Below are 18,826 nucleotides of genomic sequence, written 5' to 3'. Positions count from 1 at the left end.
TTCGTATATTATTACTATTATAGGTATTATTCTTTTAATGGATTGTCACATTTATTTCTCTACTCTTAGGACTTTGACACCAATGTTCATTGTGTGTTGTGATTTTAAGACAGGGGGTGTGTCGGGTTAATGACAAGCTCTTTCAGTCCTTCTAATCTAGAAATAGGAATCGCTGAAATGAGAGCGCAAAGAAGTGGCCTACTTGTGTCTAGTCTTTCTTCTCCTTTACTCTGATAACGATGGAAGTTAGTGCTTTCCTTTTTTAAAAAAAATCATCTTATTGGGGGCTGGTACAATTCTTATCACAATCCATCCATACATCCATTGTGTCAAGAACATATGTACATTTGTTGCCATCATCATTCTCAAACATTTGCCTTGTACTTGAGCCCTTAATATCTGCTGCTCATTTTCCACCTCCCTCCCCACTCCCCCTCCCTCATGAACCCTTCATCATTCATAAATTATTATTATTTTGTCATATATTACACTGTCCGAGGTCTCCCCCACCCTCCTTCTCTGCTGTCCCTCCCCCAGGCAGGAGGCTATACGTAGATTCTTGTAATCAGTTCCCTCTTTCTACCTCCACATTCTCTCCACCCTCCAGGCATCGCCACTGTCACCACTGGTCCTGAAGGAGTCATCTGCCCTGGATTCCCTGTGTTTCCAGTTCCTATCTGTACCAGTGTACATCCTCTGGTCTAGCCAGACTTGTAAGGTAGAATTGGGATCATGATAGTCAGGGGCGCGGGGGTAGCATTTAAGAACCAGAGGAAAGTTCTATGCTTCATCGTTACTACCCTGCATCCTGACAACGCCCCTTGGCAGCCAACCAGCCGCCCCTTACTGAAGGGTTGTGGGGAAGAGATGAGCCAGTCAGAGTGCAGGGTAGCAACGATGAAACATAGTGTTTTCCTTTTGTGAATTCACAAAATACTAGTCTTCAGCTCTTTCAAATCATCACATTCTTGTGTGAAGGTTATTTGCATACCTGCCCTCTGTCTTTGGGTGAGTTATCCGGGTCTCCTAAGAGTTTTCCACTCCCCCTTCTCCACCTTTAAGCTTTGTCCACTTCACCTACAGTATATAGAATATCTTGGTCCCAGCAAAGCACCGCCTAGTGGCAGATGATAGAAATGCACTTAGATCCAACACCCTTGGAGCTCCAAACCAACCCAGCAGTAAGCCCAAGAGCAGGAAGTGTGAACACGGTTCTTAAGGTATCTGGGAACCACATGGGCTTCCGTGTGGCAATAACATGCCATTCAACTTCCGAAGACCAGAGGCAGGCACAAGCAGGAATGAGAGAAGGCACTACAAAGTCGCCGCTTGTGCGCCTGCTCCAAGTAGCGGCTCCACCTGGCCCGGGAGGTCAGTTGCAAAGAGAACTAACCACTTCAGTTTCTGCTGCCCTCCTTGAGTATATTCTCTTAAGGTCAAGTAAATCCATTACTTGCGGATATGTATTCTAAGTCCCTCCAACACTCACTTCAAGACCTCTCTTACACAGGCTGTCTTTCCACTGTCGACTCTTGCCCCAGGGAATTCTTACACAACTTCTGACAGATCCGCTCTGTGACATATGCGGTGGTCATAGGCTGGGGGCAACTTGACGACGGCAGCTAAAGCCTCCAAGTGGCTCCACTTGTAGAGTAAAGACCTCTTGAGGAAGCGAGGAGGACTCCAAGGAGGACTTTGGTGGAGTTTCACTCCCACTGTGTTTTGCCATGTGCTGGGCATATGGTTAGTACTTCGCTGATGCTCCTGAAATGAACTATTTCATGCATTTTATTCGTTTTGCAATGTAATGTTATCCAGTGGTGATCCTCACATTTCTTTAGAGCCCCAAAAGCAACTTGACAGACCGTCTGGCCTTTTCATAAGCGGTTCCGGGTAGAATCAGAAACGTGCGTGGAAGAAATTACAGCGGTGAAAGGAGAGTGTGAGTCCCCTGTCTACACCAGAATCAAAGAGAATGTCACTCCGTTGGCAAGCATGCATTTTCTGGTCCTCTTTCAGACCATCACCGCGGGAGAGAGTCGCCCAGGGCTGTCAAACTGATTCCACCTCCTACTGACTCAATGGGATGCAGTGGCACTGCCTTGTAGAATTCCGAAGGCTTTCCATCTTTATGGAAACAGACTAGCACACCCTCCTCCTGTGGAGCAAATGATGGGTTTGAACGTCCCACCTTTCCAGTTGGTAGCCAAATACTTAGCCATGTACCGCCAAGGCTGTTTAGGGAGGCAGTAGCTAGGCGATATTTACTAACTAGTGCTTCCAGACAGTAAGTACCAGAGAGCTCATCCAAAGAACATGAAATGTGCTGTCAGTCACGACTGTCTTCTTTCTCTCAGGTTGTTAAATTCCACACTGTTTGAAAGTTGGGAGATCGTTGGTCCATTCCCTTCCTGGTGGGTTTTTAACCTTCTGCTGTTCATCGTCCAGGGAATAAACTGCTTCTGGTCCTACTTTGTCATAAAAGTAGCATGCAAAGCTGTCTCCAAAGGAAAGGTAAGACAAAAAGAGCCCTTTTCCAATCCCTTCTAGAAAAACGTGTCTTTCAGTTCTGTATCAACAAGAACATAACTTACTATTTCAAGCTTCGGGAAAACTGCTGGCATTGCTTTAAACCCGTGTTTCCCAAAGTGGGTGGCACTGTTCTGTGGGGGTTGGGGACACTGAAATGATTGGGGGGGGGGGAGTCCTGCAAAAGCACAGGGCAGCTCTATTCCAGATCACGCTGAAGTACAAACATTTTCAGTTGCCAAGGTTGTTCAGTAAGTTTTTTTTCTGAAAAGGCAGCAGTAGACCAGATAAATCTGGAACCTCTGCTGCACTAAGTGCTGTAACCACCGCCTAAAGCAGTCCTCATTTTTTTCTATTTAGCTCTCTTTTTAAAGAAATCTTTAGCATGGTTTTGCTGATAGTTCCCAGCAAGCTACATTTATCATTTTCGATTCAACGAGAATATGTTATTTATATGATTTTCTCCCTCTTTCTCTCTCCTCTCCGTCTCTCTTAGACCTTCTCTGATGATTCTTGTTCTGTACAGAAATGTAATAACTTCTCCCTGTTTATGAGAAAGGTTACATGCCCATTAAAGCAAGCCTTTCTCTGGAACCAAAGACTAAACCCGTTCATGACTTTTCCACTAAAAGACTTGTTACATCTCTGTGGTTGAGGGGGCCCTTGTGGAGCTGTGTTCTGAGTCCAGTCCCTATGTAGCGGGCATGCTCTGTGACATGGGGTTCTCTTACTTTCGTTGTCTGTTCTCCTCCTCCTGCCGCCCTGGAAGGCTGGGAAGTGGAACCCTTTACATGTAAGTTTCTCCCACACCTCTCTATTCCTGTCTCAGGTGCTACTTAGCCCATTGTGTGTGGGGGGGGGGGAGGGGGTGGTGAAGAGGGACCACATTCTAGCTCTTTTATTTCCCTGCATAGTTTTCTGTGCATCTGTTGACACGCACTAAATTCTCTTTCTGAGGTGTGGCTCCCACCAGGTGTATGGAGTTCTAGAAAAATCTGTTAGTGCTCTTTTGCATGAACTTACAGTCTGTCAAATCTCACATGATCCAACAGAGACAGCCGGCGGGGGGTGGGGGGTGTCTCTTATTTGGTGCTTGACATGTGGGTTCAGAACCCAAAATAGATCCAAGAAGGAGAAACAGAACTGAGTTGAGCAAAGAACTAACACAGCCCAGCGAAGGACTGAAGGCAGAATGGGGGCCTGGGAAGCAGCTGTCTGCACGACCTGCCCGGGTCACAGCGAGGTCCCTGGTGCAGGTGGACTAGGCACTGCTCTTGTCCTGTACCGTGAAGCCAGGGTGCCGCATCTGCTCCCACACATTCAAAGGCTTTGGATCAATGCAGTATTTTAGATCTAGACTTTATTTTCCCATGACTTTTTACTCTTTAAAAGGAGCACACCTTCCTATTTTAGTTTTTTTTTTTCCTGTTCTCATGAAATTGTTTTTCTTTGTCTTTAGTAAATTAATTTGGACACTGGAGTCAATTAATTACTTGGGTCCTTAACATATTGCTATTTCCATCAGACATATTGTCTTCCCCTCCCATTATTCCTCTGATTTTGCTTCCAGTGTTAGTCCTGCCGTTGCTGTGAACCCAGGGCAGTAAGGTGCATCTTGGGTTACGAACCCAGTTTCCCTGTAGATTCTTATGCGGTCTCCTGATGCGTCCCTCTCCATGACAGTTGCATAGGAGGTGCACATTTTCTCATGGTCAGATGAGAAATCTTCTTCCTAAGCGTTCAATTGTAAGTTGATCACTCTCAAACTAGAGTTTGCTCTTCTCTGAGCACCTTCATTCACGACTCATGACTTCTCAGCGGGGTGGAACTTGACCGCAGTACTGCCTTCCTGGCCCAGGGTTTTTTAATTCAAACAAACAAGTTGAATCTGATTCACAGCATCCCTCTAGGACAGACTAGACCCTCCCACTAGGGTGCCAAGGTGATTCCATCTTTGTGGAAGCAGACTGGCCCCTGCCATGGGCCGTCTGGTCATAACTGCAGGCCCTTTGGTTAGCAGCCGGCCGCTTAACTCACCATGCCTGCCACCAGGGCTCCTTTTTCAAGAGTGAAACTGGCCTATAATTCAGATGTTTGAGTGTTTAAGAGCCAAACCCTCTTAGAGATGGTCCGCGGGATTTCAGCAACATGTGAGGCCATCCTGTGGTGAAGCTCCTTACTAAACTGTGAACTTCATCTCAAGGGGGAATGGAGCAGTGGTTCTGTTTTCACTTTCCCTTTTCTTGGCCCGCCTGAGAAAGGTGGCATCCTTCTGTAGTGACTGTGGCTTTTACACTGGGAGCGAGTTGATTCCAGGGTCTCAGATTGGGCGTGGGGACCACTGCAGGCACCGAAAGGTGTGATGTGGTAAAAAGCCCCGAGTGAGAGTTAGAACGTCTATCCCTCCCCACACACTTTGCCAACCTTCCCAGGTGGCTGCCTAGAGAATCCCAGGCACGTGGACGAGGAAGACTGATAGGAAGCCAAGTCAGCAGGCCTCGTCTACCACCCCTCTTAGTCAATGAGTAAACGGTATAAGATTTGGGTTAAAATGCCTGCTACAATCAGACTTACAGAGTAGGAGGGTCAAACTATTTAGCATCTCAAAAGCAGTAGAACATTCCCTTCCTCCCGCCCCCGCCCCCGCAATGACTTTCTTGATAGACATTAAGATGATTTTCATCCTTAGGGTAACAGATACCTCTGTAATTTGTTGCCATCTCTTGTTTTTCACATCACTTTCATGAAACTGGGTGCAGGATTAGAGAACCCTTGAATAGGTGGGGGCCAATTCACGATGTTCCCGGCAGTAGATTTTTCTCGGGAAACAGTGTAAGCTTGACCTCACCCAGCAGGTTAAAAGTACCCCCTGCGGCCATTCGTTATGTGGCCTATAAACCTAAAATTCTGCTTAATTTTAGCAGCTAGCACAAGGAAACAAACCACAGAACAATACATTGGAAAGCCCCACTAGGAATGGCTTTTTACAGAAACCCTCCAAGATGGTAATCTTTCTATTCATGTGGTTCATTGAGAGCTGATTTTAAGTGCTTTCCAAGGAAACTCTGATCACCTGAGAGTACCTTGGCTCCGGTGCAAGTGTATAACAGTCTTAGGATGCCGTCCCTGTAGTGCAATGTGCCACTGTTCAGGTAAGAGTGTGATGCATGGTCTAGTCCATTCTTCATCCGGAAAGCTCCCGTAAAGACGGCAACAGGCCCAACTCTCTGGGATCCCTAAATCCCCCTGTCGTCCGGAATGAGTGTCTCTGCTTACTCTCTAGTGAAAGGCAATTCCTTTTCCCTGCGAGCTTCTGAGCCTGTGTACCGTCAGGCCTTCACATTTAGATCTGTTTACCTTCACGTGCCCCTCACTGCATGTGCTTCCCACCTTGCCGCACCCGGAGGACTCGAACAGAGCTGGCCACGCTCACCTTCGGTGTATTCCACAGGTGTCCAGGGACGACCGCAGTGACATTGAGTCTAGCTCAGAGGAGGAGGAGGAGGAACCTTCAGGAAAGAGCTCCCACGCTTCAACAGCCACCAACGGAACCAGTGGAACCAACGGGTACCTCCTGAGCGGGTCCTGCGCCCTGGATGATTAACTCCTCGGACCTGCAAGCCCTGAACAGAGTGAACTATTTGTTCCCTGGAAGTATTGAATACATTGCGAACACAGTTCCTTTCACCCTATCTCAGCACCAGAAATAAGATTTAGCATTATCAAAGCATTTTGGTAGCGCACTACCACAAGTCCTGTCTGTGAAACCATCCTCTCTGCGTAGGCATGCCGTATGTGGTTGACACAGGGAGCGGTATTTGCATTTGTACGGTCTCACACTATTGTTTTTATTTTGTTATTCGTTGCTTACTCTGTGGACAAAATGGGATAGCTTCACTCCTTTCACTCTCCGGGTTCCTAACAGGGAGGGGGATGCTCCATCTGCGTTGACCCCATTTTCATTGCCGTAGCTCCGTCTGCTATGAGCACCAGCCTCGTTTGTCATTTGGAGCCAGTAAAGCCCCGTGCAAGATTCACATACAGCTCCGAAGTGCTTTGCTCGTTTCGTCCCAGTGCCCAGTTTGAGATTGCCTATTCAATCTCGGCAGCCATTCTCCCAGTGTAAAGTTTGTACTGGAAGAACTGGACTTTTTAAGGATCACTGACAAGGTCAATTAGCAGTTCAAGTGAAAGAGCATGACGATTGTTTAAAAATAAATTGTTCTTGTATGTGATTGCTTTGGAATGAACTCATGAGAGGTCTTCAGTGAATGTGGTAGCTCGTTGGGGGTTAAGCCTACCTTGTTGGTCACCGTGAGTCCGAATTGACTGAGCAGCTCCCAGCAGCAGCACCAACACGATGAAGAGATGCCCAGGGCTCCGACCTGTGTCTAAGCTCACTGACAGCCGGAGCGTTCACTCACACGCTGAGAACGGGTCCCATGAGCTGGGAATGGCCTAAAGAGACCAACCAAGTTCAACTGGGCATTGCCACCACCCCTGTCATTACCAGTGCCCTGGCCCGTCAGGAAGAGAAGAAGCTAAGGGTCTTCCCGGGCAGCAAATAGAGCTTGTCAAGAGCTGACCGACATGACAACCCCCCCGCCCCCCACTGCTGGTTGCATTCAGCTTCCCAGGTAGAGACCCGGCAAGTGATGGTTCTGGATGTTTCTATTTTGCCCCAAACCAAGCCAGCAGGAGAGAGACTCCTTTGTCCTTGTCTGTTCTCTTTAAGGAGCCCCAACAGCACAGAGCTAAGTGTTAACCCAAAGGTCTACTACCTCCAGTCGTCACTCCTTGGAAGAAAGGTGTGGGAGTCTTCATAGAGGGGAGTCCCGTGGGCAGTTCTACTCTGGCCCATAGGATTGCTGTGAGTCAGACACCGGAGACAGTAACAGCTGTGGGGTTCTGTCCTTCTTTTATCCTTACACATATCCCAGATGGCTTTCTTGTTACTAGAAACACAGCAGGGTCACACTCCAAGTCTATATATATATATTTCAAATGGAGCTATTTCCAGAACACTATCCAGCCTCTCTTATGATTGATAAGAATAGTTCTTCAGTTCTCCGTGCCCCCATGCCTCCTCCCTGGCAGTGTTATTTGTGTATCACTAAGATACACAAACCATCCGCATAAACCAAAGATTTTTATCTTCATTTCCCTGGTTTTTAGTGAAAGGAAGTAAAGGTATTAAAAAATGCCCATTTCATGAACCCACAAAACCATCCTCTAAAACAGGAATCCAGCAGTTTCAGGAGCCTGCCTGCACGGATCGGAGCATCGTGAGGACAGCAGTATCGGATCAGAGCGCACTTCCCACGCAGAGACCTTCACAGGCAATTTGATTTCTGAAAATCAATCAATAAATAGATCAAGCATGGTGCCCACATTTGCCATCTGTGAGTTGGTGGTTAGAAGAATCCTCCCAGCACATCTCACTGTTCCACTAAATCGCCCCTCCCCCAAAACCTATTGACAAAATAGTATGTTTCTGACCTGGCCTGTAATAAAAACAGGGATAGGACTGCTTGTTTAGGGAGAGAAAAATATAACCCGTCCTGCTGGCAAATTATTTTGTTTCATAAGGTAGAAGTCTACTATTAGGAGTGTCATTTGTGGGTGAGGAGCCTGTCACACCAATCCTAACATGTCAGAACCACTTGCTATAGTGCTCTGGACATGCACTAAAACGCAGGAGAAGCGATCTCAAATGTGGGCTAGGTCTCAAAGCTTCTCCTCGTTATGAACATGTGGAGCACGAGAGTGAATTCCACCCTGCTTTTTAGGGTCTGTGGCGAGCCCTGCCTATGTGGTCATGAACCAGAGACCCACAGTGTATTCAAGTTTTGATCATAGGATGCGTGAGCACAGAAGAATAATTTCAGGAAGATCAGCATAGAAATGAAAGAGAGCTGCATAAAGCGAAGCCTATTAAGCCTTCTTTTACAGGCAAGTCTATGCAGTTTCTCGCATTGTGGTGCCTCGTTGTCGAAGAAATCACTTTGAAAGAGAACTAAGAGGACCCCGAGTCTTTTAGACTAGTGCCGTCGACTTAGCACAGTCCTCTGTGTGCCTGTGGGTTTTTCGTTCACTATACATTTAAGCAGAAAGGGTTCGTTCGGGCTAATCCTCATGAAGTGTGTAGGCCTTTTGAGCAGGATGGTAGATATCTCTTCTCTCCTGTTCGCGACGCCCCACAGTGGCCTGATAAGGCAGGGAGAGAAAGATGTAAGAGTTAGTTTATCTTCCACTTGTACCAGGCCATATCTTGGGAAGTGTAGTCTGTAAATTCAGCTATAGCGTAGCAAGAGTGTTGTTTCCCCGTAATTAGCTTAGCCCGTGTTTATATCTCCTTCCTCCTGGTCACATTCAAACCATGCCAGAGTACTGAGGGGCAGGTAGGAAGGAGTCTAGGAAAAGTAACTATGTTATTCGCCAATGTGATAGCTTTTCTAGATCTCTTTGTGAGAGAAAAAGTAGAAAATCAAGTAGAACTTGGCCTTGAGTCAGTCAATAATATAAAAGGTGTAAGCTATGTATGTGTTTGTAAGTCAATCCAAGAACATGATAAAACCAAGATATCACATTCGTTTCATATGAACTACCTGCCACATGAAATAGGGTCTTCCCACCTTCCCTGTCAGTGTATGCTGCCTGTTTGTTGCTCAGGCTGCGGACACACCCGAGAGTGGTAGAATCTTTTCAGTCTTTTGGCCCCAGAACAAAATATGGCAGAGTCCAAGGTGCAGAGAGCCTAAGAGCCCTGGTGGTATAGTGGATTACACACTGTGGTACGCACCGCAAGGTCAGTGGTTTGAGCCCACCAGCTGCTCCTCTGAAGAAACATGAAGCTGTCTACTCCCATAAAGATTCCAAGTCTTGTAAACCCAAAGGGGCTGAGAGTAGAGGGTTTGATTCTTAAAGTGTATGTTGTGAAAGTGTACGTGGTGGCTGCTTCACCCCAGAGTTTGATTAACAGTCAATTCTTCCTGGGTTGTGAGGCAGATGGTGTCCTAAGGGAGCACCAGGTCCTGAAACAGGACATCTGACAAGGCATGTTATGTAGGCTCCCAAAAAAGGCAGGCCACTGGGTGAGGGATATAGCTTCGGGAGGTCAGATGAGCTCCCCGCTAGCCAAAACTCAAGCATGTCCAGTTCTGTTGCCAAACTTTCCTTCCAAGTGTTTGGCGGGAGTTTGAAATTGAGAAACCTGAATGCTTCCATCTTTGGTAGCAGAGGTCTGAATCTTCCACTTTGTGTACCTCCACCTCATTGTTGGTTGGGCCAAAGTGAGAGCAAAGTAAACAGTGGGTTTCATTATGACTGACCTGAGTCTGCATAAGCGCTCATCAATAAGAACTTGGGTGCACAGGGTGGTCCCCAGTCGTGTCGCATTTGGACTCCACAATTATTTACATCCCTTTCTTGGAAATGTCAGTGCCAAAGCTGCCGGAATATATGAGTGTTTTTTTGAATTGAAAAGAATTCAGAGTCTGCGGAATAATTTTCTTAATTTGAAGCAGTCAGAAGCATCCGGCATAATTCCGGAGGCATGCAACGGTCCGTTAGTCCTCGTGCGCCGCGATGGCACTGAGTCCTTTAAGCAGTCCATTGGGAAGGGAAGGGTCAGTGTTTGCGATGCCTGTGGTGTTTGGGACCTTCCCATTCTGGTTAGCGTGCTTTTTTGTTTTTCTTTGTCTTCCGCTGAGTCCAGCTCAGTGAATGCCAGTAGCTCTGAAATGATTCTAACACCCGAATAAGAAAAAAAAATCTGATTAAAGTCAGCTGGATGGGCAAACGATTGCAAGGCATGGTGTCCATCGCTGAGGAATCTGGATGGGAGGAGAACTTGCTGTCCATGGAAGGAATGCTCGGAATTACCATGAACAGTTCTTGAAATCATGTAAAATGCAGCCTTTTCCCCCAATGTCTGAAGCCTGTTCAAATTTATCTTAGTAAAATGAAATTGTGCCAGTCCCAAATTACCAACTAGTAACGAGCACTGGTTTCACTACAATCGCATCTTCGTTCTTTGTAGCAAGAGACCAGAAAGGGCACTGGACGCCGGGTTCTCGCAGCAGCCTTGCTGTGCATGTCCCCATGCAGTCCCGGGGGGGGGGGGGGCGCTCAGGAGGGCGTGGACCGTTCCTGACACTCACGAGGGTCTCAACCCTGATGCTAATTTTCATGAAGAAAACTGTATGCAAGCGCCCAAAACATCGTTTACAAGCTGTCCGTAAGCTCTGCAGACATCCTCAGGGGAACCTTCAGTAGTCTCCAGGCATTTCCAACGTGCATTCCACCCAAAGTCTGTGGAAGGAAAGCATCGCCGAGTGGCCACAAGCTAAGGCCTCCCTCTCCCCATAAAAGAAAGGGAAAAATCTCTGTAGCCAGAGGGCATTTGGTGTATCCGCAAAACGAGGCATTCTCTAGATCTCAGGATGCAACAGGAGTGGAAAGCGGCATAACACCTGCCTATTTATCTCCTTCCACTCACCTCCGTTCTTGCCTTCTGCAACCCGTAATAGAAAGATGCCGGATGCTGTGCATGCTCTGCTCTGGGATTCCCAGTAGGCTTTGCATCACACACCCTCCTCTGCCTAGTGCCATGTTTCTGGAAAAGAATTGTGGCCGTGTGTGTGTGTGTGTGTGTGTGTGTGTGTGTGTGTTTTCCTTGTAACACAGGTCGGGGAGAGCGTGGCTTCCTGTGTTGGCTTCTGTGTGTGGCCTGTGAACCCAGGGGACAAACGGGGTCGTTCTGCTTTCTCTGTTCCGAGGAAAACTAGTTTTCATTGACTTTATTTTTCTTTCCAATCTAATGTCTTTTAAACCATCATTGTAAAACTTCCCTTTAAAGAGAAAAGTTCTGATTGTTAAAGATTAGTAGAACACACACACCCACACACACACACCAACCACAAAAAAAGTTCTGTAACCACAGTTTTATGACAGGAGCTATTGTTTCACTTTCATTGATTCAAAGTGGGAAACGCTAAGTTTGATATCGGTGTGTTTCGTAAGGCCTCTACATTCATATGTTCAGTTCTTCGTTTGCTCACCTAGTCAATTACCTTTACCATAATTTGTTGTCATGGAAGTTGGGGGGGGGGTTAGCTTTGGGGTTTGATTTGTTTCTTTTTATTTTCAGTGAGGAGGAGGTGACATAATCCTGTTCCTTCAGGCCATTCAGTGCTTGAGCATCTCTGTCAGAAATGGAATAATGGACTGTTGATTCGAATTATTTTATGTATCGTTACCGTGTTTTGCTGATTTTTTTATGAAAGTATAATTATTCCTTCTGATCTCCGGGAGCAGTCATTGTTATGAGGATCATTTTACTTTGAAAACACTTCCATAATAAAGATAAGTATTAAGAGTGCCGTGTGAATGGCCTTTTCTGTAACCGTGCCTCCTGTGAAGTGCTGCCCTGTCCTGGAAAGGGCTTGATGGAAAGGCTCATGTCCTCCCAGGACTTTCTTACAAGTCTCCTCAAATTCCAGCACTTTCTCTAGTCACTGGGAGAGGTGACAGTGTGTTGGGAAATACACTAGATAGCCAAGCCACTTGCCCGGGAGTCACGTCCGCCTCAGGGCAATCACCTGGGTCACTCTAAAGATTAAACTATTTTAAAAATGCAAACGTTAAATTTTATGTCGTGCTTCATGCTGAAAGAAGATGCTTCTACTTGTCTCGGAAACCCATGGGGATACTTCTACCCCGCTCTGCTGGGAGTCGGTGTGGACTCGGTGGCAGTGAGTTTGGAGGCTTTGTGATGCTATATATATATATATATCTGCAACTACATGGGCTGGCACTGACTCTTCCCCTTACAAATGCGGCTCTGAGAGCAAACAGCACTCCAGGTGAAGCGCAGTGCTGCCCCGCCACGTCCGTGCCTGTCTCAAAGCAGCTCGGCTGATCATCTCTCCGCTGGGCCTGGCTCTCACTGTATAAGGCAACTCTCGTCTCTGTCTTTCCTGTGTAGCTGTCTTCCCCAAGCTACCACTCTTCTAACCCATAAACACAGCACGGAAATTCAGCCAGACACCCACCACCAGTATTACTTGGAAAGCTAAAGCGACCTTGCTGTGAACATTTCATCAAATCAATCACTGCCACCCCAACAACAATGGGATTTGACTATAAGAAAAAGGTGCCACTTCCGGGGCTTCTGCAGGCTCTGGAAGCCGTGGATGATCTCTTGCCATAAGCAGCCCTCCAAAATACCACAGTGCAACTCAGGCTCTCGTTTGGGCTCCCTATTGCTGGGTCTGCTGCATCCATTCCTAAACCAGAAACAAAAATAAAAACAAACTCACTACCATCTAGTTGATTCTGACTCATAAAGACCCGATAGGCTGGAATAGAGGGGCCCCTGTGGGTTTCCGAGACAATAATTCTTCAGGGGAACCTCATTTTTCTCCCATGGAGCAGTTGTTAGGATTGAACTGCTGACCTTGGAGTTAGCAGCCCAACACATAACCACCAGGGTTCCCTAGCTAGGCATATCCCTATCCCTTATTCTTTTTCTACCAACACTAGACTTAGACAGGAGCAATAGCAAGAGTGCCAGCAACAACATTGAAGGTGGCAGAACAGAATCGACTGGGATGTTTAAAAGAGCATTTCCTGGCTGGGCAGTCCCTCAGCACTCATCATCACAGTGCCTGGATGGGAGCCGTAGCATGGTCGGCCCCAAAGCTGCTGCAGCATGAAGCTACATCTCTCCTAAACACTGATGGTGGAATGCTGGTGTCAGAAAGAGCAGTCATCAGCTGATAGGTCCGTGGAAGAAATGCCCACGGAAGAACTGCGGTCAGCGATGTGGGTAGGGGTAAGGGACCGAACGAGAATAGCAAGGAACCCAGAGACTAGCAACTGTGAGAAGCCATTACCAACCCCAGGGCTGAAGTAACCAGAAGGACATCAGGTAACTAGAGGCCAGTGGGGGGGGGGGGGCTAGCATGGAGGAGGGATCTCTTGGGGATGTCAGCCTGAGCAGGGCACAGCATCCAACCAGAGAGGCAGCACTGCAGCGGGAAGGCAGTGAGGACCAAACACACTGGCCAATGTCTGCTTTCTCAGGCCACCGGCTGGCCGAGCTCTACCAGAAAATTGCCTGGGAGATGTGGGCAGCAGGGACCAGCTTCCCACGTGGAAGAGAATAGATTGGTAGTGAGGAGAGCCCGAGGTAAGGTACAAGCTGGGGCCAGCAGAAAGGTGGTATACCTGGAGCCTCAGGGGGGTGAGGGATGGGGTTATTGGTCACAATGACAACTTGCTGCAGAAAACAAATGAACCCACTTGGGAAGGTGCTTCCAGCATATGAGTTCTCCAGCAATTAATGTTCCATCTGTTGGAGAACATGATGTGCATGAGAAAGCACTTCGTCTCCCAAAATCACTGAACTCAGTGGTGCCCTTTAAGGACTCCAGCTTCCCCCGCTGATGCTTTGTGGCAGAGTATGGTAAAGGTAGGCCTGTTTGGCACCAGCATTTCAGGCCCAAGCGTGAGGGACACAGCGTCGGAGGAAAAAGATGCGGGACTGCAGCGAGTCTGGGGAGCCAGACATTGAAGAAGTGGAGGATTCTCAAGACAAGAGTGACGGGGAATAGCAAGGTTGGTCTAAGCTCTGGGACCCATGATCCTGTTTCTTTAGACAAAAAAAAAGTTTTTAACTTAATAATTAATGATACTTCCTCAGTAAAGGCTCAGGTTGTGCTGCATCCTGTTTGATCCTTCAAAAATATTGACATAAAGTAGCTAGTTGCCACCCAATCAGCCTCGCCCTCATGGCTACACACTTCCTGGAAGGAAATGCTATTTTGGAAAGAGATCACTAGGCCTGTTTTCCTAGGCTTCCGTAGTCCACGGTGCCACAGAAACCTGTTTAAAATCATGGTGGTGCTGTCTAGCCGGTGTCAACGCATAGCTAACCTGTGAGTAACAGAGCAAACAGCACCCGGTCCTGGCCCATCCTCGCGATTGCTCTTGTTTGAGCCCCTTGTTGCACCCACTGTGTCAAGCCATCTATCTTATTGATCTTCTTGGTTACTGCTCCTCTGTGCTACCAATCATGTCTGGTCTCCTGATAAGCATGTCAAAGTCTAGCCATCCTTGTCTCGGAGGAGCATCCTGGCTGTACTTCTTCAAAGGCAGATTTGGTTGTTCTTTTGGCAGCCCGTGGTACTTTCAGTATTCCTCCTCGCCAGCACCAGCACTCAGCTGCATCAATTCTTCATTCATCTTCTTTATTCAAGGACCATCTTTCACACGTATATGAGACGAATGAAAATACCATGGCTGGTGTTCTCTGCGTTCAGCCAAGATCTATGTGACACCCGCAGTGAATGATACTCCATGTCCTATGTCCTCTTCTGAATCTGGCCTGAACCTCTGACAGCTCCCTGTCACTGTATTGCTGCAACCATTGTTGGATGACTTCAGCAAATTGTTACTTGCATGTGATATTGGTAATACCACTCTATACTCTGTGCATGCTGTTGGCTCACCTCTCTCTTGAATGGGCACAAATATGAATGTCTTGCAGTCAGTTGACCAAATAACTGTCTTCCAAATGTCTTGGCATAGATGCGTGTCTTCAGTGATTCATCAGCTTGTTGAAACATTCCATTGGTATTCCATTGATTCCTGGAGCAGAATGCCGTCATTGCAGCGTGGCCTTCTTCCTTCGGCGCTATTGGTTCTTGGTCACATGTTACCTCCTGAAAGGGTGGGACGGTGACCAATGCTTTTTGGTCCAGTGACTGTGTATTGGTTTTATCTTTTCCTGGTGCTTCCTGTATCATTCAACATTTTGCCCAGACAGTATGACAATTGGATGCTTGGATTTTGTCTTCAGTTCTTTCACCTTAAGAAATACTGAGGGCTTTTGTACATTTTATTATGATACTTTGTTTTGTCTTCTCTAGCTATCCTTTGAAATTTTCTGTTCAGCTCTTTCACTTCTCCATTTCTTCCATTTGCTTTAGCTTCTCCACCTTTTGTCTGTTGAAAAGGGCTAACTGTGATAAAGACGTTGGGCTTGCCAATTCCAACTTGCGATCTCCACCTTGCTTTCTATCCCCAATGCCATATTTTCCAACTACCGTTCCTTCCTCTCTGTTACCAACGTTTGTATTCCAATTGCCAGTAATTATCCATTCATCTCGGTGACATGTTTGATCAATTTCAGACGGAAGTAGGCAAGTAAAATTTTGTTGAAGATCATCCAACAACATTTGCAGCGGTACACGGACAGGGAGCAACCAGGGGTTCTGTCAGATTCGGAAGATGGAATTGCTGATGTCAGATTTTGACTAAAAGCAGAGGATACCAGAAAGATGTTGACTTGTTCTGTATTGACTATGCCAAGGCATTCGTCTCTGTGAGCTAAAATACACTATGGAAAAGGGAATTCCAGAACACTTCATGGTGCTCCTGTGGAACTTCTACCTAGATCAAGAGGCAGTTGTACAAACAGAACATGGGAATACTGCATGGTTTAAATCAGGAAAGGTGTGGCTCAGGGTTGTAGCTTGTCACCATACTTGTTCAATCTGTCTACTGAGCAAGTCATCAGAGAAGTTGGATTCTATGAAGAAGAGTGTGGCGTCAGGATTGGAGGAAGGTGTGCGAACAGTCTGCAATGCGCAGATGACACAACCTTGCCTGCTGAAAGTAAGGACGACTTGAAGCACTTACTTATGGAAATCAAGGATCGCAGCCTCGAGTATGGATTACAACTCAGGGTAGGAAGACCCAAATCCTCCCAATTGGACCAATAGGTAACATCACGATAAACAGAGAAAATGTTGACATTGTCAAGGATTTTGTCTCGCTGGGATCCACAATCAAGACTCATGGACGCAGCAGTCAAGAGATCAAAAGATACATTGCACTGGGTGAATCTGCTGCACAAGACCTCTTTAGAGCATTGAAGAGCACGGATGTTACTCTGAGAACTAAGATGCACGTCACCCGAGCCATGGCATTTCCCATGGCCCCATATGCATGTGAACGTTGGATATCGAATAAGGAAGACCAAAGAAAGGTCTATGCATTTCAAATGTGATGCTGGAGAAGAATATTGAAAGTGTTATGGACGACTAAAAGGCCAAACAAATCTGTCTTGGAAGAAGTATGGCCAGCGTGCTCCTTAGAGGCAAGGCTTGTGAGATTTTATCTCATGTACTTTGCACATGTTGTCAGGAGAGACCCATCCCTGGAGAAGGATATCATGCTTGGGAAATAAAGGGGTAGCAAAAAGTGAGAAGGGTTGACCCAATGGCTGCCACATGAGCTCCGGCATAGAAACCAATGTGAGAACCGTGTAGGACTGTGCGACCTTTCTATTGTGCGTAGGGTTGCCATGGGTTGGAACCCGCAGGTGAACAACTGCATCTGGGAGCCCAGGTGGCATAGTAGTTATGCTTTGGGATGCTAATGGCAAGGTCAGTCCTTCCAAACCACCACCACCTGCCTCACACCACACGAGAAAGACAAGATTTTCCACTCCTGGAAAGAGTTACAGTTTCTAAAAACCACAGGGATGATTCTGTCCTGTCCAATAGAATAAGCTATGAGTCAGTTTTGACTCAATGTCAGTGAGTTTGGTTTTTGGTTTTCAGTAGACCAACTCCTCACTTATCTGCTCTCACTATCTGACATTTCACATCTATGACAATATTTAAAAATCTGCTATCTGGTTGTTTGACACATTAGCAACTGTATGTCTGGCCATTACAAATGTCCAAGAGTGAGTGAGGATAGCTCTCGCTGTGATTATGTGTCAACTTGGCTGGCATGATTCTCCATGGTTTCGCAGTTACAGGATGATGTAATCTGACAGTTATGCAAGGATGTCATTGGGTGGTAATGAAACAATGTCGTTATCTTCCATTTCTGCATAATGCCGATTTTCACATAACGGGCTTCGAGTCAATTCTGACAGAATGAAACACTGCCCCGTCCTGTGCCATGTGTCAGTCCATCATCTCAAGGGTCTTCCTCTTTTTACTGACCCTCGACTTTAGCAAGTATGATGTCCCTTTTCAAGTCCCACTTGATAACATGTCCAAAGTACATAAAATGAAGTCTCACCATCCTCACCACCAAAGAGCATTCTGGCTGTACTTCTTCCAAGACGTTTATTTTTGAGATATTCGCTAAATTCAGATGGAATATACTCAAGTTTGTATTTTGACTTGTGGACTTGTTTTAATTTTCCTCACCTTCAGCGTAAGCTTACATATGAGCAATTGATGGTTCGTTCCTCCAGTGTTTTGACTATTAATATTGAGCTTCCGCATCATTTTTCCCACATAGTAAATTTGATTCTTATGTATTCTATGTGTGGCTGGCGTCTATGTATTTGCAATGAAGCATTGTTGGACTTGCAAAATTCTGTCATGTGATATCCAGGTTCATTTCTGCCACCAAAATTATATTATCCAACTACAGATCCTTCCTTTTTGTTTCCAGCTTTCCTATTCTGATCACCAGTAATGATCAATCCATCGTGATTGTATGCTTTATTGATTTCAGGCTAAAGAACTTGGTGGAATTCTGAGTTTCTTCATTACTGGTTTTAGTGTTGTGTGTAAATTTGAATAATTGTATTAACTGATATTTCTTGTAGGCATGTAGATATTATCCGATTACAAAGAGCACTATAATTCAAGATAGATCCTGAAATGTTCTTTTTGACGACGAATGTGGTGTCGTTCCTCTTCAATGTGTGTCACTTCTGGCTCAACATGGCCAATAGCAGCCCATTTCAGCTCGCTCGGCATTCCATTTCATTTTTGAAAACTTAAAACAATTTACTTAGATCCAAACTTCATTATAGATTCCATGCGATGCTCATTAATGAATGGTTACAGCGATGTCTTCTCATTTTGAACTGTACCCCAGCTGCAAAGAGAGGTCCCCAAAGCTTCGTTTCACCCACTCTGACTTGAGGACGCAGCTCCTCCCCAGTTGCATTTTGAGTGCCTTCAACCTAAGGGACTCAAATTCTTGCACAATATCAGGCAATATTCTGTTGTATTTCTTAAGGTTTCAGTGGCTAATTTTTCAGAAGTGGAACCTCTTTCTTCTTCATAGTCTACCTTAGTCTGGAAGCGCTCCTAAAACTCGTCCACCATGGGTGATCCCGCTGGTATTTGAAATCTCACCAGCATAGCTTCCAGCCTCACAACAACATGCAAGCTGCCAGTGTGTGACAAACTGACAGACACGAGGTGGTGGACACAACAGTGGGCCCTTATTCAGCTAGTGTCTTTTTAAGAGA

The 18,826-nt window shown here is 46.3% G+C and overlaps 1 protein-coding gene across 1 annotated transcript in view; it reads left to right on the top strand.

Moving 5' to 3' along the window:
- The window catches only part of CERS6 (ceramide synthase 6), a 351,849-nt gene extending 339,960 nt beyond the window's left edge, over nt 1-11,889 (top strand). Inside the window, exons 9-10 of the mRNA XM_075529473.1 lie at nt 2,358-2,514; nt 5,981-11,889. Coding sequence (XP_075385588.1) covers nt 2,358-2,514; nt 5,981-6,133 — 310 coding nt within the window. The 3' untranslated portion in view covers nt 6,134-11,889. The remainder of the gene's footprint in view (nt 1-2,357; nt 2,515-5,980) is intronic.
- Nucleotides 11,890-18,826: the final 6,937 nt, after the last annotated feature.

The sequence above is a fragment of the Tenrec ecaudatus genome, chromosome 13, assembly GCF_050624435.1.
Source record: "Tenrec ecaudatus isolate mTenEca1 chromosome 13, mTenEca1.hap1, whole genome shotgun sequence".
In the NCBI taxonomy this organism is placed as follows: Eukaryota; Metazoa; Chordata; class Mammalia; order Afrosoricida; family Tenrecidae; genus Tenrec; species Tenrec ecaudatus.
The sequence above is the reverse complement of the archived record's forward strand: the minus strand, read 5'-3'. Positions and strand labels throughout refer to the sequence as shown.